Below are 25,081 nucleotides of genomic sequence, written 5' to 3'. Positions count from 1 at the left end.
ACCCATGGATTTGGGGAGGGATCTGACTGCCTGTTCCTACCTGTTACTTTGCTAGGAAGAAGGAAGGAAAACCCAGGTTTTGCAATTAAGTAAAAATCTATCAGGAAATCTGCAGAATCATCCCTTTTTGCTTTTGTGGTGTGCGAGCTGTTTCCAAAAATAGCAAAGCCAGTCTGAACAAACATCCCCTTTCCAAATGTAGGTAATGACAACAGAGGCAATAACAGTGTTGTTCAGGCAATTATTTTTGCTCATGTACTGTGTAAATAAGCTAAGGTAACTGCAAATCCTCCCCTCTCGATTCTATCTTTCCCAAAGAATATACAGCAAAGATTTACCTAATGACACCCTGGCAGGAACAGCTCTTCTGTCAATCCAAAAGGAAACCCAAGACAGCATCACCATCAGCATGGCTGGGAAATAGGATTGTAGCACAAAAAAGAAAATATGTCTGCGGAGTGCGAAGTTGATAAAAAGTCGGTTGTACCAACCTATTGGGGAAAAAAAGGGAGAGGAACAGGTTGGGGGGAGAAGAGAGCTGTGTTACTTGAGAGCTCAGTTTGCTGGCCTCTCCTTCTGGCAGGAGTGGTGTATCCACAGCAGGAGCAGTAAATGCCTCAGAAACCTTGCCAGCACCTTAGTTTTACACAGTGTTTTACAAACTGCCCATCCTCCCTCATTTATGGGAGCATGTCAAAAATACTCTGTTATAACTGACGTTGGGAAATTGAAAAAAATCAAATAGACTTGAAGTCAAACTGCCAGGAGAATGCAGACAGGATACAATTGTCCAGTGATGCCAACAACCTGCCTTCCCTGAATTACCCGATAAGAAGCAGCCCTTCCTTCCTGGCTTTTTTTTTGGTGGGAGCCACCTGCCTGCCGGCCCAGCGCTCACTTTAGAGGACAGGGTGCCATCTAGTGAATTCTGGGGCGTGCTCTGCCTGTGCAGCACTGCATTCGTGCTGTACCTCCTGCCACGGCAGGGAAACCAGGTTACAGGGAGGTAAAAAGGCAGAAGTGGGTGGCTGCACAGCATCTGCCTGTCCAGGACAGACAGAGGCATCCGTGAGCCTGTGCTGGAGCAGTCCTGCCATCACATCGAGTGACTCTATAAAGAAGAACATATCAAAATGAACCTCAAATAATATTAAATGTTCTATTGTGTTTTCAGTTGTGGATAAGGTTTTTTGCTTTAAAGATTATTGTCTTTAAAATGGATTTAAATGGTTGCTCCTCTGGAGGTCTGGGAACTCCAAAAGCCTAAACACCACAGGTGTTGTTCACTGAGATTCACAGGAAAGGACATGCAGAACCTGAAATGCAGAAAGCTGCTTTGTGGGAATGATGACTCTCAGAGTGGTGCTGTTTGTTCTCCACTATCATTTACTTGGAGGGTAAATTTGCTTCCAACAAGAAACAAGAAAACAAGAGAAAGTAGAACCTCCTGAACAAAACAAAACCTCAAAGCCAAGTGTAAGCTCACAAAGGACAACATTCTGATTAGCAGATATGCTACAAGCATTATTCAGGTACTTCCCAGTGGTCCCTGGGACTTAAAAAAAAGTCTTTGCTTTCACCTTTATGTTGCTGTATAAGCTCACCATCAGAACCTCTGCATGTTAAGTGTAAAGTTACACTCTGCAAAGTCAAAGGTGCTGTGAGGTGCTGCAAAGCCCGGGGTGCAGGGGCTTTGTGAGGGTGCCCCGCTGTGCACAAGGCTCTATTTTCTTGCCTTGAGTGTTTTTTGATGAGAATAACAAGGCAGAAAGAAGCCAGCTGAGCTCCTGGAACCCAGTCTGGTGGAAAATATCCCAGTCTCCTTCTGGCAACAAGGACAAATTTGATGTAGCTCTCAGCAAGGCACAGTTACCATAGCAGGTATCCACATGACAGTAGCTCTTGAAAGATGGAGCTCTGTTCTTAGCTCATACAGGAGCAGGAGATAAGGGTGAAGAACCTTATCAAGCTGTGAATTCCTCACTGCTCTGCATCATAAGTTAAACTGGGATTCCTGCATTCAGTAGCAGCCACCACAAATTTGAAGGGCCCTCTTTTGAAAGCGAAAATAACCTGTAAATAAAATACACCAAATAATTCTGTCTGCTGCTTTCCTTAAATGTCTTTTTTCCAAAGAGTTGTGCACTTCATCATAATAAATGGAGTCATTTCTCTCTTATTCATCTGTTTTGATATAAAGGGCAATAACCAAACTGAAATGAATTTACTCAGACTGTAAAGTACAATAGCAAGAGTGCTATTTCCTTTGGTTAAAAACATATGGTTAGACTACTTACATAGAGAAGTGTTTCAAAATTTATAATTTCATGTAGAATACAAGGAAAATAAACTCCACCCTCCATGAAATCAAGACTACAATTAACTCCTAAAGCCTTGTGCAATTTGCCAGAAAGTATAGAGCAATATCTACAGGGAGAAATAAAAACCTGTCTGGGGAAGATCAACCTGAATTTAAACTACATTGCACTGACATAAAGGGATTTTTTCCCTGCAACTTTATGTATAAAAAAGGAAAATTAAGCAAATCATGAATTAGACCTGAATAGGTAAGAAATAGTCTCATTTGAAAATCCTCCTGCTAGCAGACTTTTAGTGATGTTACACAGCTTCAAAAGTGAGGATATTTTAGCCAATAAATCACACTTGAATTCCCCTTGTCTGCTTTCTACTATCTGACCCTTTAGGATTTCCATTTTCAAGCTTTTCTGTATAGCCAGGACATAAGGATTCCTGTAATTTCAATACTCCAATGGCTTTCAGGGAAGCACCATGATTTTGCAAGAGCTCATAACAGCACATTTTTGGTGGTTGTGCATTTTTTCCAGGTTCTTAATGCCAGATATGAAGTTACAAGTATTATTATGGCCTTTTTTTTCCCTAAAATGAAGTTTTATATTGGTAGTGCAAAGAGAACCAAGGCCCCAGACTAACAAGACCTCATTTTAACTGATCTCTCAGCAGCCACTGTCACTTATTAGCAAAGAATTTGAAAGACATTCTGCATTATTTTATCCTGTGCTTCTCTCTTTGGAGGAGAGGGGCTTACTATACCAGTACTGCTGTAAAAAGCAAGTCCACTGGAAGCACTGAATTCCTCAATGAAGAACTGGGAGAGGGAGATGTGCTCATCTGTGCTCAAGGATTTGTTGCCATGTTTCCAGTACAACATCAGATCATCTTCATTGTATGCATCTGTGAGAGAGCAGAAACTGAAGTTATAAAGTTGCTGAAGTTAATCACTTCCTCTTTCCTTTCTTAGGGAGAGGAGACCACTCAACCAATCTGGGAAAACACCAAAGAGACATTTTTTCACACCAATTTGTCAGTTGGCATGGAAGAAGTTTGCAAAGACCATGTTCCATCTTGTTCCAAGTGCAGCCCAGCCTTGTGCCCTGACAGCAACTTACAACTGAGGCAGGGGTGAAAAAGCAGATGCTTCATAGTGACACAAGCACTCATTTTCATTCTTCCAACAAGTCAAATATTGACATTTTATTTTACTTTTAATCTGCACTTTTTTTTTTTCCTCTGAGAAAAAAACCTCGTGCTTTTTGAGGGATTTTTAGATTTAGGCCTTGGAATAAATACCCAGTGGGAATAAAGCAGAGTGCATAATGGTTTTTCCATCTTCCCAAAGCTCACTGAGGTCTGGAAAGATCCCAAATTGTTTACAGTTCAATATGTACACGCTGAAGGGTTCAGGTCACACATCAAAGTAAGTGAAAGAGGTATTATGCACAAGATGGGGTGCTGATAAGAATGCACATGTGAAGAACAATTAGGAATTAAACTTACAGCTTTCCAGTTCTAAAGAACAGTTCTGTGTGTCCAGAGGAAACCTACTGAAATCCATGAAGCACATAGCAGAAACTGTTATTCTGCAGAAAAGAAGAGAAAAACAGAAATAAAATGAAAAATTTCATACTTCCTTAGCTGCGCACACATCTTAGTACTAATCTGCTGTTTAGAACCCTATTGATTGAGGTTTTCTGCCCTTTTAAAAGCTTGTAAAATGGCTTCAAGGTGGTGAAATAAAGTTAAATTGGTAAGAGATCATCTTTAAAAAAAAAAAAAACATAAATAGTCTTTATTATTAAATACATTACCTTTGATTTTTAAACCCTATATTTGGCCTGATCCTTCTTTAGCCTTTCACACATTTTAGTCTGAAGGTTTACACTTACAAAGATTAACAAAGGGAATTCACATTTCTTGACTTGATTTCTCATAGACTGAAGTAGATAATATTACAGATTAGAGCAAATAGTATTCCAAGTGTTGTTTTCCCAGCTGGAATGATTATAATATCTAATTGTAAAAAGAGATTAGCTGCAATTTCTGGAAGCTTACTCTCCTCTTAAATGAAATGTTTTATATTGTAAAAAGCTTAAGGAAATCTAGGCAAAGCCTGTTGACATTCCACCTGTTTTTTCCCATATATTTAGAGGACAATTATCCCTTTGTATTTAATAAAGAACAAAAAAAAATTGAACTTGCTAGGGCCAGCAACTTAAATATGGTAAACATTGCCAAATTTTCCTTTCCTATCACAGCTTGCATGTCATTTGATGTTCATTAGTTCAATTTTTTCAGTTTTGCCCAAATGGAATCCTACAGGAATTTCAGTGAAGGTTATATATGTGCCCTTTGAAAACCTGTGCCCAGAAACCACACTGTAGCTGAATCTTTACAAATATAAGACTTTACTGGCTTGAAATTAGATCCTAAGAGTGGGACATGCATAGGACTTCCAACTATGGATGTTGTTTCCATCCTTCAGCTATTGACTAAAGGACCAGGGGAACAAGGAGAAAAGAAAGACTATTTTAGCAACAGATGTGGATTTTGGTTTCACTTTGCTTCATTAAAATCCTGGATGCCAGGCACTAAAGAAAAACTGTGACATATGCAGATTTATTGCATGCAAGTATTTGGAATATAATTTACTTACTACATGTAAAACTGGCAATACAAAAAAAGGGTGTTTTAAGGCACATCTAAGGAACATTTCCTGCTTCTCACTTGGAGAATCACTGATATAAGCCTTAGTGGAGGGGTATAGTTCCTCTGATCCCTCCTTCTCAAGAATTATGGAAATTAATACAGCAATAAAAAGCACACTTCACCTCATTGTTCCTTACTGTCAGTGTGACTCTTGAACATACACTACTTTAAAGTGGTGCACAGTTGTTGTTGTGAGGATTTCTGCACGTCCTCATGACAGAGAAGATAAATTCATTAATTGTTGCAACAATTATTACACAGCCACCATCTCAAATGCTTCCATAAATCTTCAAACTGTCCAGATTGGATGAAATATCACTTCTGTGCTCAAAGCTAATTAGTACCAAACTGAATTTCTGCAACACACAGGCCTCAGGCTCCTTACCCTAGGGGGAAAATTGCTCCATTAAAACTATTTCTGCCACATCATGCAAATCTCCTTCATAAAGCAAAGCAATAACAGGAAAGGGAGACACATTAATGACCTTGCTATTCCAGTTCTGGAATTGCTGTTTCACTTTCCAGTTCCTTTTAGTCCCACAACACTGGTGGTATCAGCACCAAAAATCTGCTCTCTGTGCCTATCTAGAGCCCTGGTTTGTATCACTGGCATGTTAACTGGTAAGCCAGGGTGAAAATAGCTGAGACAGTTTTAAAAGACTCAAGAAAAAGAATAAAACAACCAAACCCATGTTTTTTTCTTTGTTAATAATTTTGGGTTTTACTGTATTCAGTAGTAATACTGCTAGAGCAAGGCAAGGAACTAACTCTTGATAACTCACTCAACAGGAAACAATATCTGAATGATAGAAAAAATACGTTTTCAATCTTCAATTTATTTTCCCCACTGGCACACCAGTTTGCCACTATGTGCTGCCAGGGGACTAATGGCAGCCCAGTATGAGAATGTTACCTGCAAGTATTTCCAGTCAACTCAATTACAGCCAATACATGACAATTGCAGTCATGGATTTTCTTAGGGAAGGGTATTTCCTCACCTCAGACTGAAGAGGACGTTGCCATCGGGGTACACTCGGAGCATGATGTTTTCCACAGTTGTATCGTGGATGAAAGATCTTTTGGAGTGCACAAAAAACACATCAGGCACCCAGATCTTTTTTATCAGCCGTCCATCAAAAGTCATGCTTTTGTTTTTGTTGCTACGGAATGAGAGTCTCTCATCCTTCCAGTAGTGTCTGAGGTATAAAGTCATTGTGAAGTCCTTTTTTCATTAAAAATAAAAGAAGACAATACTTGTTTTAGACATGTGCAGTAGAAAACACTACAAATTAATCAATTCAATGCAAAGGATCAATTTCTTCTCTGCACATTATCTGAAAGATCCTTAATGAGAGGAACCAAGCACCACTCAATGAGTTTGAATTTGAATATTGGTGAGATTCTGGTTGTTAGTCTTGTCCCTGGTATCGGAGGCTAAAGTTTTATCCTTAGATAAAACTTCTACATATTTCAGTGGTCTTCTGGATTGGGCCAGCTGTGCAGTGATAAAGAAGCTTTAAAACCAGACAAGGGTAAATGGAAAAAATGTTTCCTCTGGAAATCTTCACAACCTTTTCCAAGAATGGACTGTGGTTCCTTTAAGGTTCCTTTACAAAGAGATCAATTGGAGCATGGGCACTAAGTCAATTTTTTAAATCCACAAATCTGTTCATTTTGTACAAATATTGTACAGGGGATAAATTAATGCATTTATTACTTAAATGCATCATAAAGAAACAAATCAATGAATATCATAAGAGTAAGCAGTTAGATTTTACAATAATTACAATAACTACACTATTCGTTTAACATAAAACGTTATTACAAGTATTTTATGATCCTATTTAGAGAAACATCACGACTGCACATGTGGGAAGAGATGGAGAGGATGCTGCAAAGCCAGTGTGAGCTTCTGCACAGCCTGACTGCTCTGTGTTCACCTATACAAATTTTGTATTATTAGGCAGACACCATTTATCTCAGTAGAACAATTGCTTCTGGTAAGCATACTGTGAAAAGAGTTAGATCTTCCCCTGTAATATGATTTTATGGCCCTGTAATACGATTTTATTATTTGAGTAGGTTTGTAAAGGAGTGCAGGAGTTCATACTGACAATATTAGTGACAATTTGGGCTGAAGAATGAACAGCCTGCATTCCAGTACCACAGGCCCTAATTGCAGTGTCTCCTTCCCAGGACCATTTCTGGAACTGGTGTTTCTCTTTCCATTTGTTATGATCACAGCTCCACCCATGCCACAATTATGGAATATTCAGATTTGCATAGGCAAAAGAAGCAAAGGACATGAAGCCTCATCATGCAATGTGCGGAGTACTGAGAATTCCTGTGGAAGCCCAGGGTGTTTACTGAATAGTTGGAGTTTTCAAACCAGAGCACTGCTCACTCTGAGCTGTTCCTCTGGCCCAGGGAGAAATTCAACACTTACTAGTTTAAATACATGCTTCAAGGCAAGGATGTGCTCTTCAGGGCTTGCTTTCTTTAACTACATTATTCTGTGTCATCCATCTGGATGTTTCTGAACCCCCTGTATTTTTACTGAAACCCTTTATTCCAGTTCTACTCACCATGTCAACCTCAGATATGCTGTCAATGCTCTCCACCTGCACATCAATGCCCACAGGTATTGGTGACCCTGCATGGGAACAGAAAGAGGCATGAGGAGCAACAATCCCAATTTTTAAAGGGAAGACTGCAACACTAGCAGGATACAGAGAGTGCTCTATCCCAGCATTTACTGCAGTCTCTCCACCTTAAAACACTGAATGGCAACTACTATGAAAACATGTTGGTGGTAACAATGAATAGCATAAAAGAAAACGAAACCTATGACCAGGAGAAATACAGTGAACAATTCTAAAGTGAATTGAATAAAAAGGGAACTGTTACAATTAAATTTGTTCCTGATTAGGTAGAAATGTAAGAACTGTGAAGGCAACAAAGTATAAAACCTGATGCTAAGCAGTTGTGAAAATAAGCACAAGGTGTTCAGTGCTCTTTTTGCAGGCAGACCAGCTGGTTTTGGCACAGCAGTTTGGCCAGCAGTGGCAGTGTCCTTGTGATGCCACAGCTAATGAACCCCTTGGAGTGTAATTCAGAACCACCACAGGAAAAAGCTGAGTAAATACACAGAATACATCGAATATTGCAAAGCTTTCTTACCACTTCCAATGCTTATTCACAAACAGCATACTTATTATGACTCTTATTATCTTTAGTTAGTGAATTGTTTAAGGTTTGGTATAGATGTTCATGAAAAAGCATTGCTTGCTCACTGCCTCACAAGGGAGAAGCTGTACACACACACATCATGTTCTGTCACTGTGTTGTGTAGTTACTGAGTGCATTTTTAGGATGAAGTTACTCCAAATCAATTAAAAATTACAGCCAAATATGAAATTTCCACTCTTTTCAGTGTGAAATATCTAGAATGAAGGATCTAGTTCTACATGGGTTATGTCATTCCTCTAACTGATTAATCACTTCCTTACAGGGGAGGAAGAGAGGAGCATGCATATATGCATATACACACCAGGACCTCAAGAATATTCTGCTTTTGGCATGAAAATCAGTAGTAATTATTGTACGTGGGATTCCAATCATTTTTGTAAAAAGTCAGCTAAAATATTTTTAAAGTACACATTCCAAATAACCAGTTAAAAATATGAATACAAGGAAGTCTGAACAGCAATAGCTTTTCTAACTTGTTTTTTTCTTTTCCTTTTAGCCCTGTCAAGTCAAAATAGTCCAGAAATATCACTCTTGTAATAACCAGCCACAATATTGTGTCCCTTTTTGGAATTATCCTTAAAATAGCAGCCTTCAAGGATTACACAGCTGCCTCCAGTTCTTACCAGTAAAGATCTTGAACTATTTTAGAGGTATTTTTAAATCTGGCTCTGTAATCTCTTGATTTTACTTGTCTTTTTTTTAATGGGGAGTCTGTCCCTGCACAGAACAGATGAAGATGCATTGTGCATGAGAAAGCAAGGTGAGATGTGCTCAGACTTAGCAGGGCACACCAGAAGATATTTAGGCACTGACAAGAACTGGGCTCTTTGGCTCAGAAAACGTGTCTCTCTCTGAGAGGAATGCCTCCCTCAGCCTCTTGGCCAAAGCCCAAAATAAGATTCAGGACTCTGGAGAGCAAAGTTTGTTAGTAAAACACCAGGCAGCACTTGGGAAAATGCTGCTTCTTCTGGAGAATAGAGCCAGCAAAAGACAGCTGCTCCAGAGGCTGATGCACAAGAGTACCAATGAATATATTCAGCCAGACTCCATACAAAACAACAGAAGCTTTTATACCTCTCCTAAACTAGTTTTGCCCACTTCTTGCTTTGTCCTGATCACAATACACAGTTTACTTACACTACATACCAACTCGTAGCAAACACTGGTACAAAAGTGCCTGCTTGTAATCTGAGTCATCTTTTCTGTATTCCACAGAAATCTTGTGAACTAAAAACAGGTTTAGCCAAAGTAGAGGTCATTGTGGAACTTATACCTGATGTGAGCATCGTTCACAAAAGGCAATCACGCATCATTTAAATGCAAACAACAATTTATGTTTAATTATGTGGGTGGGACAGGAGGAGAGGGGGAGCAGCTCTCAATGTCAAGAAAGGTTTTACCAGTTCCTGAGTCAAGGACAAGTTTAAAGCAAATAAAGTTAAATGTCTCCCATCAGCATTCTTCAGGCAAACAAGGAGCTACACACAAATCATATCCCAGAATCACACATCTGATTTTCTAAGCCATGTCTCATGTGTAATGAGCAAAAGGCTTTTCGTAGTGACTGCTGCTCCAAGTGTGATGATAGCAGTTCTAGTATTTTTTGGAATTTCAAAAATTACAGACAATTTCTTACCCAAACAAACATTATTCCAGTGTGGGCAAAATTTTCATCAACAATTCAGCTCCTCTGGGCAGATACAAAGGAACTGATCACAGAACTAGAAATCAGTGGCAGCTTATGATTATGTTGGTTGCATGAACCAAACCAAAGTGCCACTTAACCATAAATACACACAGGGACACTTAATTCTTTGAAAGGACAGCTTGTACTGCACTAGGAACTACTGTGAAAACATGTTGGTGGTGACAATGAATAGCATAAAAGAAATCAAAACATATGACCAGGAGAAATACAGTGAACAATTCTAAAGTGAATTGAATAAAAAGGGAACTGTTACAATTAAATTTGTTCCTGATTAGGTAGAAATGTAAGAACTGTGAAACAGACTGCTTGAGAAGTGATTCCTCTTCTCTGTCTGAAGAAAGACAAAGACCTTACTCATGATGCTTAGTGAGGAAACACTGTCCAGTCTAGCATTCACCATAAAGAATTATAAAAGCACATCCCCTACCCCAGCCCTGATCCGTTACTAACAGATCAGAGCAGCTGCAAATATTTCCTTCCTATTCTGACTCTACTTTGGCAACAAATGTAAATAGATAATAAAGGCAGTAAACACTGCACATATATGCAGCCCTGATCACTGTGCTGTTCACTTTTCTAATCTGGAGCACTTCTATATCGTTGTCACTAACACAACCAACAAGAGACCTATTGGCCTCAGTCTGGTCTAATCCTTCATGGTTTTTGGGAACGTTTCTCTGTGTGATTAAAAATCAACTCCACTAGAAACAAGAAAAATTAGCTATTGGGAACAGGCTGCTAGGAACTTTAATTTCTTCATCCCTTAGATTTGTTTTGTCACAAGAGGATGTTTTTATAAAAAAACATAATTACAGTAAGATTTGAAAAGGTTCCTAAACCAGCCAAAATAGGAAAGCAATTCATCTACCTCTGTGTCTGCACCACAGCTTTCTCCCTGCTAGATTGAGAATTTCAATCTCTGGCTGACCACCAGACAACAGCATCAAATTCACTTTAAAAAAAAAAGCAACCAGAGCAAAGCTGTGGTTTTTATTTCCCAGTTTGACAAAACTGGGGATGGCAGAGAGGATTTTGTTATTAAATTGAGCAGCTTCAGTTGCTTCTGAAGGGTCACTACAAATCATTATTTTAGAGGGATTAGTGATTTTCACAATGGAGGCTCCACAGATTTTCAGGATAATTACTCCTCAGCAGAAAAAAAGAGCATTGTTTTCAGACAGGTTTAACTTCATGCAAGCCATTTCCAGTCTTTCATTTTAAAGGTTTAAGCACAGCAAAAGAATTCCTTGATGAGCATGGAATTTTATTAATAGACAGTACATCAGGCAAATTCTGTAATACCCTTTCTAGAATGGATATTATGTAAAAAGGCTATCCTTTTAGCATTTTTAGGATCAATTTCCACAGTAATAATGACTGGTTTAGTGAATGCTATAATATCTTTATAATAGCCAGACCTTTGGGCATGAAACAGATTGCACCTGAAGATCTTTGGGATAAATGTTGAATTTAGAAACAACTGTACCCAGTTGGCTTTGTAAGAGTATATGCTGGAAAAAAAAGGAAGATCTAGAGAAAACTGTCAGTAGGAGTTAGAGACCAGGGGAAAATTAAGATCTGTAGGTGGACTTTGTTCTAAAAAAGAGGAAGAAAAGTGGATAGAAATGTAAACAAGCTCAAGGGAGGTGAAGCTTTGTGGATTTATTTACTTTCTCTTGGCAATGACAGGAACAGGAGAATTACTGGCAACAGTATTTTATTTTTGTTACTACTGCGTTTCTTTCTCATTTATGTAAGAAACAAAGGTGGTCTGGTATGAGCAGTAACCAGCTCTTGGAATGGAAGATTTAGCAATACAAAAGAAAAAAATCCAGAGGAAGACTATTAGAAGTCTTGCAAATAATCAATATATTTCCCCTCCCCTCCTGTCCTGGACCCTCAGCTACTCCTTCCAGTAAGAGGTGATAAAAAGCCATTCCATTTTCACCCATGTGAGTCTTCACCACAGGGAGAAGACATTTCTCATCTTTCAGGGAGAGCTGTGGTGCAAAAAAAGAAAAAAATTTGATGGCAAAGAGCTGTTAGAATTGCAGCAATTTTGAAGATACACTGGGCCATATTTTCCTTCCTTCCCTCCCCCAACTTTTACCTTCATATGAATGAAAATGTTACTAATTTATTTTGAAGAGGGAGGAAGCATAAAGAGGGAGTGATAGAATGGGATTTCCGATCCTCTGAAAATTCAGAATGAAGATTATGTTTAATTGCAGATTGAGATGCAAATTTTCAGGAAAGACTGCTACCTCTTCACCAGCTAAATGCTGCTAAATTATTTTCATCATTTCTAATACTTGCTTATCATCTTCTATATTGGTTGAAAAAGAAGAGAGCATCAATTTTAAAACTTTAACTAACACACTTGTAGTGTGGGAAACTACAGGTCCTTAAGACACAATGTAAAAGAAAAACCAGTATATAAACATATACATACACACACATGCATACACCACCATGTGTTATTTCAACCAGTACTTTGAAATAAGATAGTTCAGGAAATACAAGGATATAGATAAATAGATGTATAATAGGGGAAAAAAATAGATTTAAAGCATTTCTAAGGATTTGCTCTAAGACCTCTCTCAACATGGAATTTTGGCTGCTATGGCAGCCTGCATTGTGGCACTCAGATCTGAGCTTTACAAGTCAGGATATGCTGAGAAGAGTTGTTCATTGTCTTTGCTCACCCTTTCTTGCTGAGCTGGGGATAATCATTCCAAGAAGTGCTGGCAGCATAATTTCATTTCTTACTTTTTCTCCACTCCCAGTTTAAGCTGCCTTCTCACTTCCAAACCAAACAGGACCATGACATTACACAGAAGGCAACAATCAAACAACAACCACAACAAAAAATTTAAGAAAGGAAAAAAAACCACTACCAACTTCCATCAACAACTCAAGAGCCTGGCTTAGGGAGTAAATACTATACAACAATGTCAAGTTTAGATTTTTAAAGTTTGGGTGTACTGAAATGTTGGTTTGCCTCACTTAATCTCACTGTATAATGAACTGCAAAGTAACATTTTTAAAGAGTAGGATCAGCTTGCCAGCAGTGGTTGGTTTGCTTCATCTCAGTGCCCTATGTTTCTCTGGCTTTGATCTCAAATCTGCTAATAAACAGACAATGTCAGGACTAAATTTTAAAATTTAGAGTCAGAGAGTCAAATTCTGATTGTGCAGCTGCAATGGCACTGCAAGCAACAGAAGAATGCCAAAATACACTCATGAATGGCAGCAGAGTTGTGTTCATTTGGTCAAAAATGGATCTCTCAGCTCCACAATTATTTCCAGTAACACTGCAGCCAGTAGCATCAGTGTCCAACAGTTCTACATTTATTTCCCCCACGTTTTTCCCTGTGCATGTTTGCTCAGTTTACAAATCAAATTCAGCATGTGCTCCCTCTCTTTTTCCTTTGTATAGCTTAACTGTAGGTACTAAAAATTCTGGGTCCTGTGGTCTGCTCATTTACCTTGCATGTGTGGGGCTAAGTGAAATCAAACAAGGCAGACTTAGATTTGAGTTCCCTGAACTGAGGACTCTCCAACAGCATGAATTTTCCTGCAAACTTTTCTCCTAAAATGGCGCAAAGGGTGATTGTCCTTCTCAGGCAAAGGGGCACAGTGGAGCCAGATTAACAAAATCTGTCATTCCAACTCCCTGACATACCCAGAAAATCACAATGGTGTATAGGAGAGGGGAAAAAACCCATCCCTCTTCTACAGGTAAAGAATAAATACTTGTTTTTCATCCAGCTCTCCTGATCTTTTTTTTTTTTTTTTTGGATTGTTGCAAAGTGATGCATTGTGCTGAGCTGAATAAATCATGTGATGTGGCCTGTGACAGGTACAAGCCCTTCATGAGTCACAGTACAGAGCTGCTTCATTAAATTTGATGGAAACAAACCCAACATTTCACCTCACCTGAGGTAACTGCACAAAGCCACAGTGCTGTAAGTCTCAGTGCAGTTCAGGGTTATGTTGTAACTGCTGTGGCAATGACTGCAGCAATGATATCTCTAATTTCTCCCTCTCCTCTAGGTAAGTTTCCTCCTGCTGCTCACTTAATCATCACTGTTCTTCAGAGAAAGTCACACCACATGTCTGCTATCATAAAATAATCCTAAGGATGTTATTAAAATTCATGTTTCAGTAGAGAAATTTGTCCACTGATGAGGTCAAAATTGTGTGTTAAACCTCTGCTACTGCCTTATGAATGCCAAACCACTCCTTACTACTGCAACACCACTGAAATCAATGGTAAAACAGGAACTCTGGAGTATAAATTTGGTATTGACACTCATTTCACTGTGAATATTTTCACTCTGTGCTATAGAAATGTCAGTGGATCTGTTTTTGAGAGAGATTCACATTCCACGTATTAAGAGAGTTCTGAATATTTGGAAGTGTGTGAAGAAAAAGGTGCTTCCCATGCCACTGTGGCATGTGGGTGACAGAGGAGAAGCAGAGCTGAGGCACTCATCAGCTGAAAGCTATTTCTGAAAGACAGGAGTGCAGCTGAAATCACAGCCAGGGCAACGTGATGAGTGAGAGGCCTGTGCAGTGAAGTCAGGGGAAAAACTACAGCTGGCTTCAAGAGGAACTGAATGGGCTCTGTGATGAATCATCTACAAAAAAAAAAGGACAAGGAGAAAAATCCTGGGTGTGAAAAATCCTCACTGCCTGTGGAAAATTAACAACTGCCAGATCACAGGGTATGTTCTCAATGCTGCTTTTATGTACATCACCAATACTCTTTTCTGGCAGGATCCAGTGATAAAGGACATCCCAAAGCACTGTTTGCTTTCATGGAAATGCTACCTCCTTTCTGAAGTGACATTCTCAAAAATTTAAATTCCCTGTGAGGTAACAAGAAGATGTCCAGATTAATAGATACTAGACAAGACAGGTATTAGGCAGGAGGAGGTAATCTGAATTTCTGTTGCCAAGAAACAGACTGTATCTCAACTATTGCTCAAAAACAGGCAAGGTTTTTGCTGTCTGACATGACATCATTTCTATGGTAACAAGAAACCCTTTCCCATTCTCCCATTGCATCCAAGGATGCTTTCCTTACCCATTCTCCCTCTTGGCACGATCAGCAGGCCCCAGATCCCAGCAGCTGGTGTCAACAAGAGCAGCTCCCCAGACCTCAGCTTGCCTCCCAAATCTGTGTTTGTCTACACAACTGATTATTGGTCCTCATAGATTTTATTTTGGCCTCATAATCCAGAGCAGTTCAGTCTAATTTTCATGAATCATGACAAGGGAACTGGTGACGCAAAGGCTCAGACAAAGCTTATTAGTGGGGCAGCTTTCTCATTTTCCCTTCCATGAAGGAGAGTCAAAATTGAATCCAAATTGTGAACATCCCATTGAATACTCTCTTGATCCAGATGCAATTTAGTTAAATGAACAAATAATCATCATAGTGCCCAACAAGACAGAAACAACATCATAATAACCTGTGGGTAGTTTTTTGTTGGCTTTTTTTTTTTTTAATTTTGTACACAGCAACAGATTTAGGAACTGATGGATCATTTCAATCTCTCAAAACAAATCTGATGACTAAGTAATTTGCTAATTGCTACTACTAGACTGTGCAGTTTACAGGGATACCTTAATCACTGCTCTCAAAGAACCTTATTCTAATACTATTTTTTACTTAGTTCTGTAAAGCAGACAATTTGAACAGTTTCTCCTATTGATACACTAAACACAGAGAAGCCCCTTGTCTTTGATTATTTCTGTATTTCTTCTTTATTTCCTGAAGTACAACAACTGAGCTGTGCTGCCATTAAGTCTGCCATTCCATTTGAAATGACAAAGTTCAAGTAAACTTCCAGAGAGAGGATAAAGTCTTACCCAGTACAGTGCAGGCATGTGCTGCTTACCTCCAAATCCAGGTCTCAGTGCAAAGTCATGGTCCTCTATGTGAAGAAGCTGCTCAGATTTGAGTGGTCGAACCTTTGTGCTGTCAAGTTTCCTCATTTTAATTTCTCGTTTGCTATGTTAAAAAAAAAAAAAAAAAAAAAGTGAGAAATTTAATTTATTTCTTCTGCCCTGACATTCACAGTGCTAGTCAAATGAAATAGGGACCTGGGAATACTGGACAGTTGAATCTGGAATGTTAAGGGTAACAACTGTGCTAATAAAGCTGGAGAAAGATATATTGGGAAGGGTTGGGAAATGAGGTATGAGGGTGCCCAGGTCCATGAAGAACACCAATTATTTATAAGAAGTCCCAGGAAGAACTACTAGATCCTCTTCTCCTCAGAGATTGTAGTTATCATAACACAAGAGAATAAAGCTGTTTGAAGTTATTATTCACATAAACACTTGCAAATCAAACTTGGAAATAAAATATCCATGGTTTAGCTACTTCATATATTATCCATATGATGATTATTCCTTTTATTATAAATGTGACTTTTTTCCTAGGAGCTCAAATAAGTCAACAATTTTTTTAGAAGGACTGAGAAAGGATGATCCTGGATCTAGGGACTTGCAGGGAGACTGGCTTTAAGTGGAAAGAGAGTAGGTTTAGATTGGGTATTAGGAAGAAACTTTTTTCTGTGAGGGTGGTGAGGCACTGGCACAGGTTGCCCAGAGAAGCTGTGGATGCCCATCCCTGAAGCTGTTCAAGGCCAGGTTGGATGGGGTTTTGAGACACATGGTCTAGTAGAAAGTGTCCCTGCCCGTGGCAGGGGGGTTGGAATGAGATGATCTCATGATTTTATGTTCTACTGTACACATTAGGAACACCTTTCTCACAGAAGTGTTCTCCTGGTGAGAACAGTGAAACATGGGAACCTATTGCTTGGGCAGCTTTGGAGACTCCTTTCACTCAGGCTATTTTAGAATAGGTTAGACATTTATTTGCAGGAATGACTTGAATACAGCTGCTTTGCCACAGGCAAGGGACTCTCCCTAGACACTATTTCTTTCATGCCTTCTGTGATTCTCTGGGACTTTGCTGCAAGCAACTCTAATTATTACTTTTGACTGAACGATAGAAATGTGTTCTGAAGATTGTAGTCAAACACTGCTTAAGGCAAGGTATGGAATATATTAGGATAAGGTGTATGCCTCTATTTACTTATTTTTGTCCTCCCTCTCACTTTTTTCTTAATCAAGAAGCCCAAGAAATTACTTTTACATTACAGGAATGATGAGGTGGCTGCTGGGCTACCCAGAATGGTTGGGCTTGAACAAATTCATTTACCTTAGTATTCCTGAATGTCTCTGGCAGTGCTGTCTGAATCAAATTACCAGGGCAATCAGAAGGTCCATGAGGCATTTCAAATACAGACTTCAGTTTTCTGAGTATGAAAATCATGTGGATGGTGAAATGAAAGCCCGCGCTTCAGAGAGTTAAAATCACCACAGATCAAGCCTGCATCAGGGTAGAATGGGCAGCAGAACTGAACAGCTGCAATGTTCTACATGAGGAAATTCTGCTGCTTGGGATCCAGGAGAGGAGAAAATGATGAATTACGTTCAGAATGCCATGGCACAGCTAATACAGTTGGGAAGCACGAGGTTATTTGTCATTTGATGTGCCAAGGAAAATGCCTATTTGATGTTCCGAGAACTTCAGTGGAAGAAGCAGGCTGGAAATGGTTCATCTATTACAACTTCTCGCTAGAACGAAGTCTGTGCCTGAGGAAGACTTTCTCTGGACAAGAGAGGCAAAACATAAGGCCAGGAATTCTCTACTTAATAAGCCACTGGGAAGAGATCTTATGAGATTTTAAACCACAAAGCTATTTGGAAGGAGCCTGGCCTGCTAACTGCTCAAGGTAATGAGCTTAAGCATGCTGAAGAGATTCTTACACTCCTGCAAAGTATTTGGAAGCCTATGGAAGCAGCTATCATGCATTGCAGAGGTCATCAAAAGGGGAAAACAGCCCCCAAACTGGGAAATCACTTTGCTGATAAAGCAGCAAGAGAGGTTGCAGAAAAAGGCATTCTTGCAGTGGTACCACAGAAATAGATTTGTCAGAGTTTACCCCAAAATATGATCAGAAATTAATTAAGCTTCTTAAGGCTGAGATCAAAGAAAGTGGGTGAGCTGTTACCCTGGCAGGACAGGTTGTAGTTCCACCCCTGCTCCTTTGAGAAACAGCCCAGCAGGAGCATGAGAGTACCCACTGGGGAGCACAAAATCTTTTAAAACATCTGAAGAAAGTAGTAATAGGGAGAAGAATGGTTGATAATGTACAATGTATACCAAGCAAGTGTGAAAACCTGTTGTAAAAAGAACCCTGACATGAGCAGAAGAGTTGTGGTAGGGGTAACGAAGGCAGGAGATTGCCTGGGAAATTACTGGCAAATAAATTTTGCTGAGATGCCACGCAAGGAGGGATGCAAATATACACTGGTACTGGTGGATGCCCTGAAGCTTATCCCTGTTGCACCAAACCAGCAAGGGAAGTAGTGAAATCTTTGCTCAAGGGTGTAATTCCAAAGTTTGGGGTTCCTTTGGGAGTGTCATCAGATAAAAGACCACATTTTGTTGTGACAGTAGTTGGGGAAGCTATCAGGATCCTGGGACTTGCCTGGGACCTTGTAAGGTCCCAGGCAAGCAGCAAAGTTGAATGTATGAATGGGACCCTCAAACCCCAGATTTCTAAGATTTGTCAAGAGACATCCATGACATGGGTTCAAGCCTTGCCTACAACCTTGCTGAGAGTCTGCATAGAGCCAAGGTGGAGGGACAACACAAGTCCCTATGAGATATTATATGGCAGGCCGTATCAGGTTCCACGTGTCCCAGGGGAAATTCATAGGAAAGCTAAAACTGATTTGCAGAAGTACTTAATGGCTCTGAGCTCCATTTTGCAGAAGCTCCAGAGATTTGTCGTGTTATCCAAGCCAATAGGATTGGTTACACCTGCTCATCCATTCCAGCCCAAAGATTGGGTCTATACTAAGTGGTGGGACAGTGACCCTTTGCAAGCCAAGTGACAGGGACCATTCTAAGTTTTACTGACCACCCTCACTGTGGTCAAGGTTGCTAGCAAAGGACTGTGGATCCACTACTCCAGTGTGAAAAAAGCTTCTGCTCCCAAAACCATTAAGACAGAGACTGGTACAAATCAGGAGGATGTGGCTTAAACTGTTTTTCACATGTCCGTTGTCTGCCCAACTGGTAACCATGATTCAGGATTCACCCCATGATTTGCACAGGACTGTAGCCCAAAATGTGTCCAAAGTTCTTAATAAGAACAGTTGCTGGATCTGTACCCAGTTACCACCTCTAAATGGGGGTGGTCACTGGCCATTGATTGACATTTGAATGGAAGAGAAACGTAATGAAAGGTGGGAACCAATTATGGGGCAGAAGGAAACCCTTCTGCCCCCTAAACCCCTGAGCCTGATAGAACATGGGAATTACACAGTTCCCTGTGCAGTTGAAAATGCCACAGGAAAGGCCATTCTTCCTTCACATTGTCATAAAATCAATTTCAGAGAAATAATCAACCCAAAAGTTGTGGCAAAGATGAAACTGACAGGGTGGAGACTGGCTCTACCATTTGAGACAGGGTTGTACTGGATATGTGATGATAAGGCCTGGAAAATCCTGCCTGTGAATAAAGATCAGGCTTGTGCCCTTGGGACTGTGGTCCCGAATATAACAATATTTGATCATCTTGAAAAACCAAATGGGAGGAAGAAAAGATCTCTTAATCCTCTCATTGAACATCCCACACTTTTCCATAACATAGTCAGAGCTCTCCTTCCCTCTTACAGAGTGGTTGAACTGGAGAGAATGACCATAAACATCTCAGCTGTCATTGAACGTATTGGGCAGCATACTGCAGATGCAGTTTCAGCCTTACAGGAGGAAGCTGACAGTCTGTCCCATTTTACATGAAGTAGCTTCCAGAAATGACACCTTGAAATTTGGCCATATCTTCCACACCCTCACCTCATGGTTACCAAACTGGGCCTAGATAAAAGAAACATTTATTATAGCTGTAATTATAGTTATCATCTGTGTAATAGCCTTGGGTCAGCCAATTGTGTAAACCAGTACTGTGGGTAATATAGAGACTAGACAAAGTAGAGCCTTGTTAGTCTCTAAAATGAAAAAAATTACACCAAGATTATTTTTCGCCTTTTCTCTTATATACTTTTTATATATCCTCAGTATTCTTAGCATGCATGCTAAGAATAAGCTTAAGTATGATATCTCAGCATAGCCCTAGTATTTTGTTAGGCCAGGACACCAAACATCCTAAAGGACTCGTAGAAGGCGCCAGGAAAACCTGATGCTATCTTGAGAGACCAAGGCTTCCTCTAGAACATATCCTGTAAACTGGAGATTTGGCCCATCCAGGGGGGAGCTCCTCAGATGGGTATGTGATCCCACCTCGGTGAAATGGTGCACCATAAGGATCCTTATTAAAATACAGAGGTAAAAACCCCTTATCCCTTAACCATGTCTGACTCTCAGTTTTCTAAGACCAGAAAAACGCATCAACAGAAGCACAGAAAAAAACAGATTATATTTCAGTGGCCTATTGATTGTGCAGCTTTCAGCAGCACACCATGGTCTAGAGGTCTGAATAGAGCCATGGATTCTGCACATTCATGGTATGGCAGATGTCAGGCTGTGTTTGAGAGGAAAAGCCCACACAGAATCCCAGAACCATTTAGGTTGGAAAAGACCTTTAAGATCATTGAGTCCAGCCATTAACCCAGCCCTGCCAAGTTCACTGCTAAACCATGTCCCTAAGTGCCACATCTACACATCTTTTAAACACCTCTAGGAATGGTGGGTGAACCAATCCTTCCATGGACAGCCTGTTCCAGGACTTGATGGCCCTTCTGGTGAAGAAATTTTTGTGAAACCATTAGAAAACAGATGCACCTAAGGACAGGAAATCTCTTTACCTAGCTGTGGTAGTAGTAACAAAGAGAACACTGGTATTGGTGTAGATCTGGGCAATGATAAAATTTTATTGGTCTCAGTGAGGTACATGCTCAAGAAATTACTGCTTCCACTCATAACTGGGGTTCCCACAGCTGTATTTCAGGGAAGGGTTTATATTATGTAAAATAAATGGCAATCTATAATTACATTCCAAAAGAGGTCATAAAAAGCACTTGAACTGTTTCAGATCACATGGGGAATTCACTCTTGTCAGTACTTCTATATTAAATAACTGGGAGCACTAACTTTTTGGCTGAAAAAGAGTGAGGCATACTGTTTTGACACTTCACTACCCAACACTATTGCATGGTATTTGCCAGAGATCTCAAAGAGCAGTCACTGCCTATAAAACCAAAGCAGCTAATTAAGAATCAATTAACAATGGACAAAGATGTGTCAGGCTTTTAAAGACAAATTTAGCTGCTCCTACCTAGCCTTGAAAACCATTAGCGAATGAAAAGTCAAAGGTCTGCTCAAGGGTACTTAGATAATTTTTGGTTAAAGCATTTAATCACTTAATGCCATCAGTGTAGCTCCAAAAACCAATGGCATGAGTGGCTCATGTCCCATCTGGCTGTCTTTAACCTACCAGGCTATCAAAAGTTTATGCTGGTTCAAGGAGGAATTGGACAAGTTCATGGGAAAAAAATCCACTGAAGATCACTATATCTGCAGAAATTACATCCAACACAGGATGTCGCTGGAGGAAATTTGGTGGCTTGGTACAGCTGCGAATATTAGGGGAAAATATCTTATTTGCCCTGTCCTTATTCATGCTCTGTGCTTGCAAGCCCTTGTTATAAACTCAGTATAGTACAGGGATCCTGGGAAGATCCTGCCTGGCTGTTCTTCTATTTTAGAGCTCTGCTAATAACATGGTAAAAGTTCTTGTAGGAAAGTAGAAAAAGGGTTTTTTCCCCTACCATCCTTTCATAATTAAACTAGGTAAGTTTATGAGAAGAATACTATTAAGGTGCCCTTTGTGAAAAGAATACACTGGATGTCATGGCCATAAGTCTCTTTCCAGTGTTATATCCCCAAGATACTCTGGCTACTACTAAATCAAAAGTATCCAAAAGGTAGAAGTTACAGAAATCTCATTCCAAAGGGAGTCTGTGGGGTAATTCAGCAGTGTGACCTCTTAAATGTTTAAATACATTCATGAAACCTTGAAGCCCAGATAAATGAAATCATCAAAATGCACAGTTCTCTCTCATACACATGAAAATGGATTTCTAATTTTTCAGTAATATCAGCAATATGTACTAAGAAAAAACCTAATATTTTGGCCATCAAATGTTTTGTTCTTTGCTGTAGGAAATGGACCATGAGAATAATCACTTTCTCATGTACTTTTGGTTAATGCTTTAAAATCTTCTTTACAGGAGAATGCAGACAAACAGCTTTGGAGGGAGAATTGGGTTACTCTATTAAAACAGTGGAACTTGTAGGTTAAGTAACATTTTCACATGGGATTCTTTTTAAAAGGCCACCCATTTAACCAAGGCCATCTGTCAGCTGTGTCCCTAATAACTCCAGTGCTGGCTGAAAGATTGTTCCCCAGAAAGAAAAAGATGCTGGTGGAAAGTCAGACCCTGATGCAATGTACTGGAGGATAATGCAGCCTTTAGAACAAAAGCAGAGAATGAAACAAAGAGAAATTAAACACACTTGGATCCTTTGCAGAGAAAAGCTGATTTGCTGCTGTTAAGCTTTGAGATCCTCTGTGGCTCAGATTTTGCAGTCTTCTTCCCAGCTCAAAATCACCAGGACCTTGGAAATGAGGGTGTGGGATGCCAAAGCTTGCCTTGTACAAAGAAAACTGCCACACCAGGCAGCAGCAGATGAATTCCTCCTTGTTCCTATTCTCTCTTTCTGATAACACACTTGTGCCTGTCTCACAGGATTGTCACATGGATTCATTTGCATGTGCCAGTAAAGATCTGTGACGATGCAGAGGACACTGTGCTAACACTGGTGTTGCAAGAGGATTGTCATCAGGATGCCACAAAATTTCCTATCTCCTACCACCAGGTTTCCCTCCTGCTTTGTGATTTTTTTATGTCAACGATGGAGCAACTGCTCTCAGCTAAGGCAGAACAGGATAAATACAAACAACAGCAGCATATGCTCCCCTCTTACCACAGACAAACGTGTAGCAGCTGAGCTTAAAAGAGACCTTCCTTGCCACTGCCACTAACAAGGTATTTGACTCTGTTTCCATTTGATTCCTAACTGCTTCCTGAGACTGGCAAAGCACCAGATGAAATCTTATGTTGACACTGTTGATAATCAATCTTACGTTTATTCTGTTTATTTTCCTTTGTTATTACAAATAATTGTGCACCAGCACTCAGACTGTTTGAAACAGCCTGCTGAATAGCCATTCTTTTCATGAGCTTTTGCCTTGCACCAGACTTGGACCCATAACTTTGAACAGAAACCCAGAAGTCCTGAGTGACACAGCACCTCTGTTGTGCCATCTGTTACTTTGCATTGCTAAACAGGATTTTATCAAGACTTGAAGGGTTCCAGAGATATTTCACTGCTGGATGATTGCATGAGGAGTGATACAGGAGGTTAACAGATGTACACCTGCTGCAAAGCATGCAACTTGAGGGGAAAAAGCAGCTTAAACACATCAGAGGAGTCCAGTTATGTTACTTTTCTTCAAAATGTGATATTGTGCAAATAAACTATGAGCTCCCCTGCTCATTTTAGTAGGGGGTCAAGCACATTTTAAAATCTAACACTTGTATCCCTTCTCCTTCCTTAAATAGACGTAGTTATCCCCAAGAAAGAGGAATTCTTCTTGGATTATCACTGGCAGCCATTGGTCTGTTCACATAGTATCAGATTAATCTAGAAACAGGTTGAAAGACTCACTTGGCAGATGTGAGCTGCCTTCCTGGGGGAAAGCACTGACACTTTGCCCAGAAGTATACAGGTAAAAACCTCTCAATCATTATTCATTTTCAACCAGCTACTTGATTGAAAGGCCAAGAACGAAGACAACTTCCAATGTCTAAAAGCATTAAATATATTCCAGGAAGGGAACAGGCTGTGTCATCACTACAAATAAGATGTCATTCACCTCATTTAGTGCCATTAAAAAAAGTATTCTGTAGCTTTATAGTGTAGCTACTCTGCTGTTTAGGTAATGGAAGTCACTTTGTAATACTGGCATAGAACTTGGAAGGCATTTCTGCTTATTGTGATGGGAGTTAGAGGAACATACTTGGAACATCACAAAAATAATCTGGCATCCTTGTATCACACCAGGTAAAAGAGCTATGCGTAGGTGTGGGTGGATACATAACTCCATATTTATGAGACATTCATAAAATCACAATGTGAAAGGTCTGGTTCTGAAAAATTAATTAATACTTCACCATTTCTGTTTTGGGAACATCCTACCAATACTATGCAAACTATAAACCTAGAAACTGGAAAAACAGGACAGTAAACCAAAGGGGTGTGCTGAAAGGTGGCTGACAGCATGAAGTTTACCAGATGAAAGAAACAGATCAAGTCTATTTCTTACCTGTTATGTTTTCTTGAGAATGACATTTGCTGCCGACGATGAAGACGGTGATGCTGACTGTGAGAACTGTGGAGCACTGCTGTTGGCCATAGGCAGGTGAGGAACAGAAGTTTCATGACCAGGACCATCTCTTCCAAAAGAGAAATGTGCCTAATCATCCAATCCACCTTGCTGACTTCTTATTTGTTAGTGTTTTTACCCTTTAGAAACAGCATAGCAGACAAAAGATGCACGTGAAGCAAGGCATCCCTGAAGAGAGAAGACAGGGGCATCCCACTTCTGATGTCCTCACCGAGTTCCCCTCGTATTTTGGCAAATCATAAATATTCCTTCAGCTCTACATCCCTGCAGCATCTGCTGTCCAACCAGAAGCACCTTGTTTTCAGCACTGTGGTAGGCAGGGCAGTTTGCTTGGCCAGGCTGCTTTCCTCTGATCCATTGCTGCCTCTCTTTCAGCAAAGGCGCGGTTTTAAATTCTCCATCACCCGCTCAGTAACCTCTTCAACATAGCCTGTGCAGGCAAAGTGATGTCAAACATTTAATCCCCCTTAAATCCCACACAAAACCATACAAAAATCTGCCTTAATGACAAAGGTCT

The 25,081-nt window shown here is 39.9% G+C and overlaps 1 protein-coding gene across 1 annotated transcript in view; it reads right to left on the bottom strand.

Annotated features, from left to right (window-relative positions):
- GABRR3 (gamma-aminobutyric acid type A receptor subunit rho3) overlaps positions 1-24,611 on the bottom strand; it is a 31,177-nt gene extending 6,566 nt beyond the window's left edge. Inside the window, exons 1-7 of the mRNA XM_053970273.1 lie at positions 24,484-24,611; positions 15,892-16,004; positions 7,611-7,678; positions 6,024-6,247; positions 3,817-3,899; positions 3,073-3,213; positions 339-491 (exon numbers count right to left, since the gene is read on the bottom strand). Of these exons, the coding sequence (XP_053826248.1) occupies positions 339-491; positions 3,073-3,213; positions 3,817-3,899; positions 6,024-6,247; positions 7,611-7,678; positions 15,892-16,004; positions 24,484-24,611 (910 nt within the window). The remainder of the gene's footprint in view (positions 1-338; positions 492-3,072; positions 3,214-3,816; positions 3,900-6,023; positions 6,248-7,610; positions 7,679-15,891; positions 16,005-24,483) is intronic.
- Between the last annotated feature and the right edge of the window lie 470 nt (positions 24,612-25,081).

The sequence above is a fragment of the Vidua macroura genome, chromosome 2 (assembly GCF_024509145.1).
Source record: "Vidua macroura isolate BioBank_ID:100142 chromosome 2, ASM2450914v1, whole genome shotgun sequence".
Classification (NCBI taxonomy): Eukaryota; Metazoa; Chordata; class Aves; order Passeriformes; family Viduidae; genus Vidua; species Vidua macroura.
This window is presented reverse-complemented; position numbering and strand designations above follow the sequence as displayed.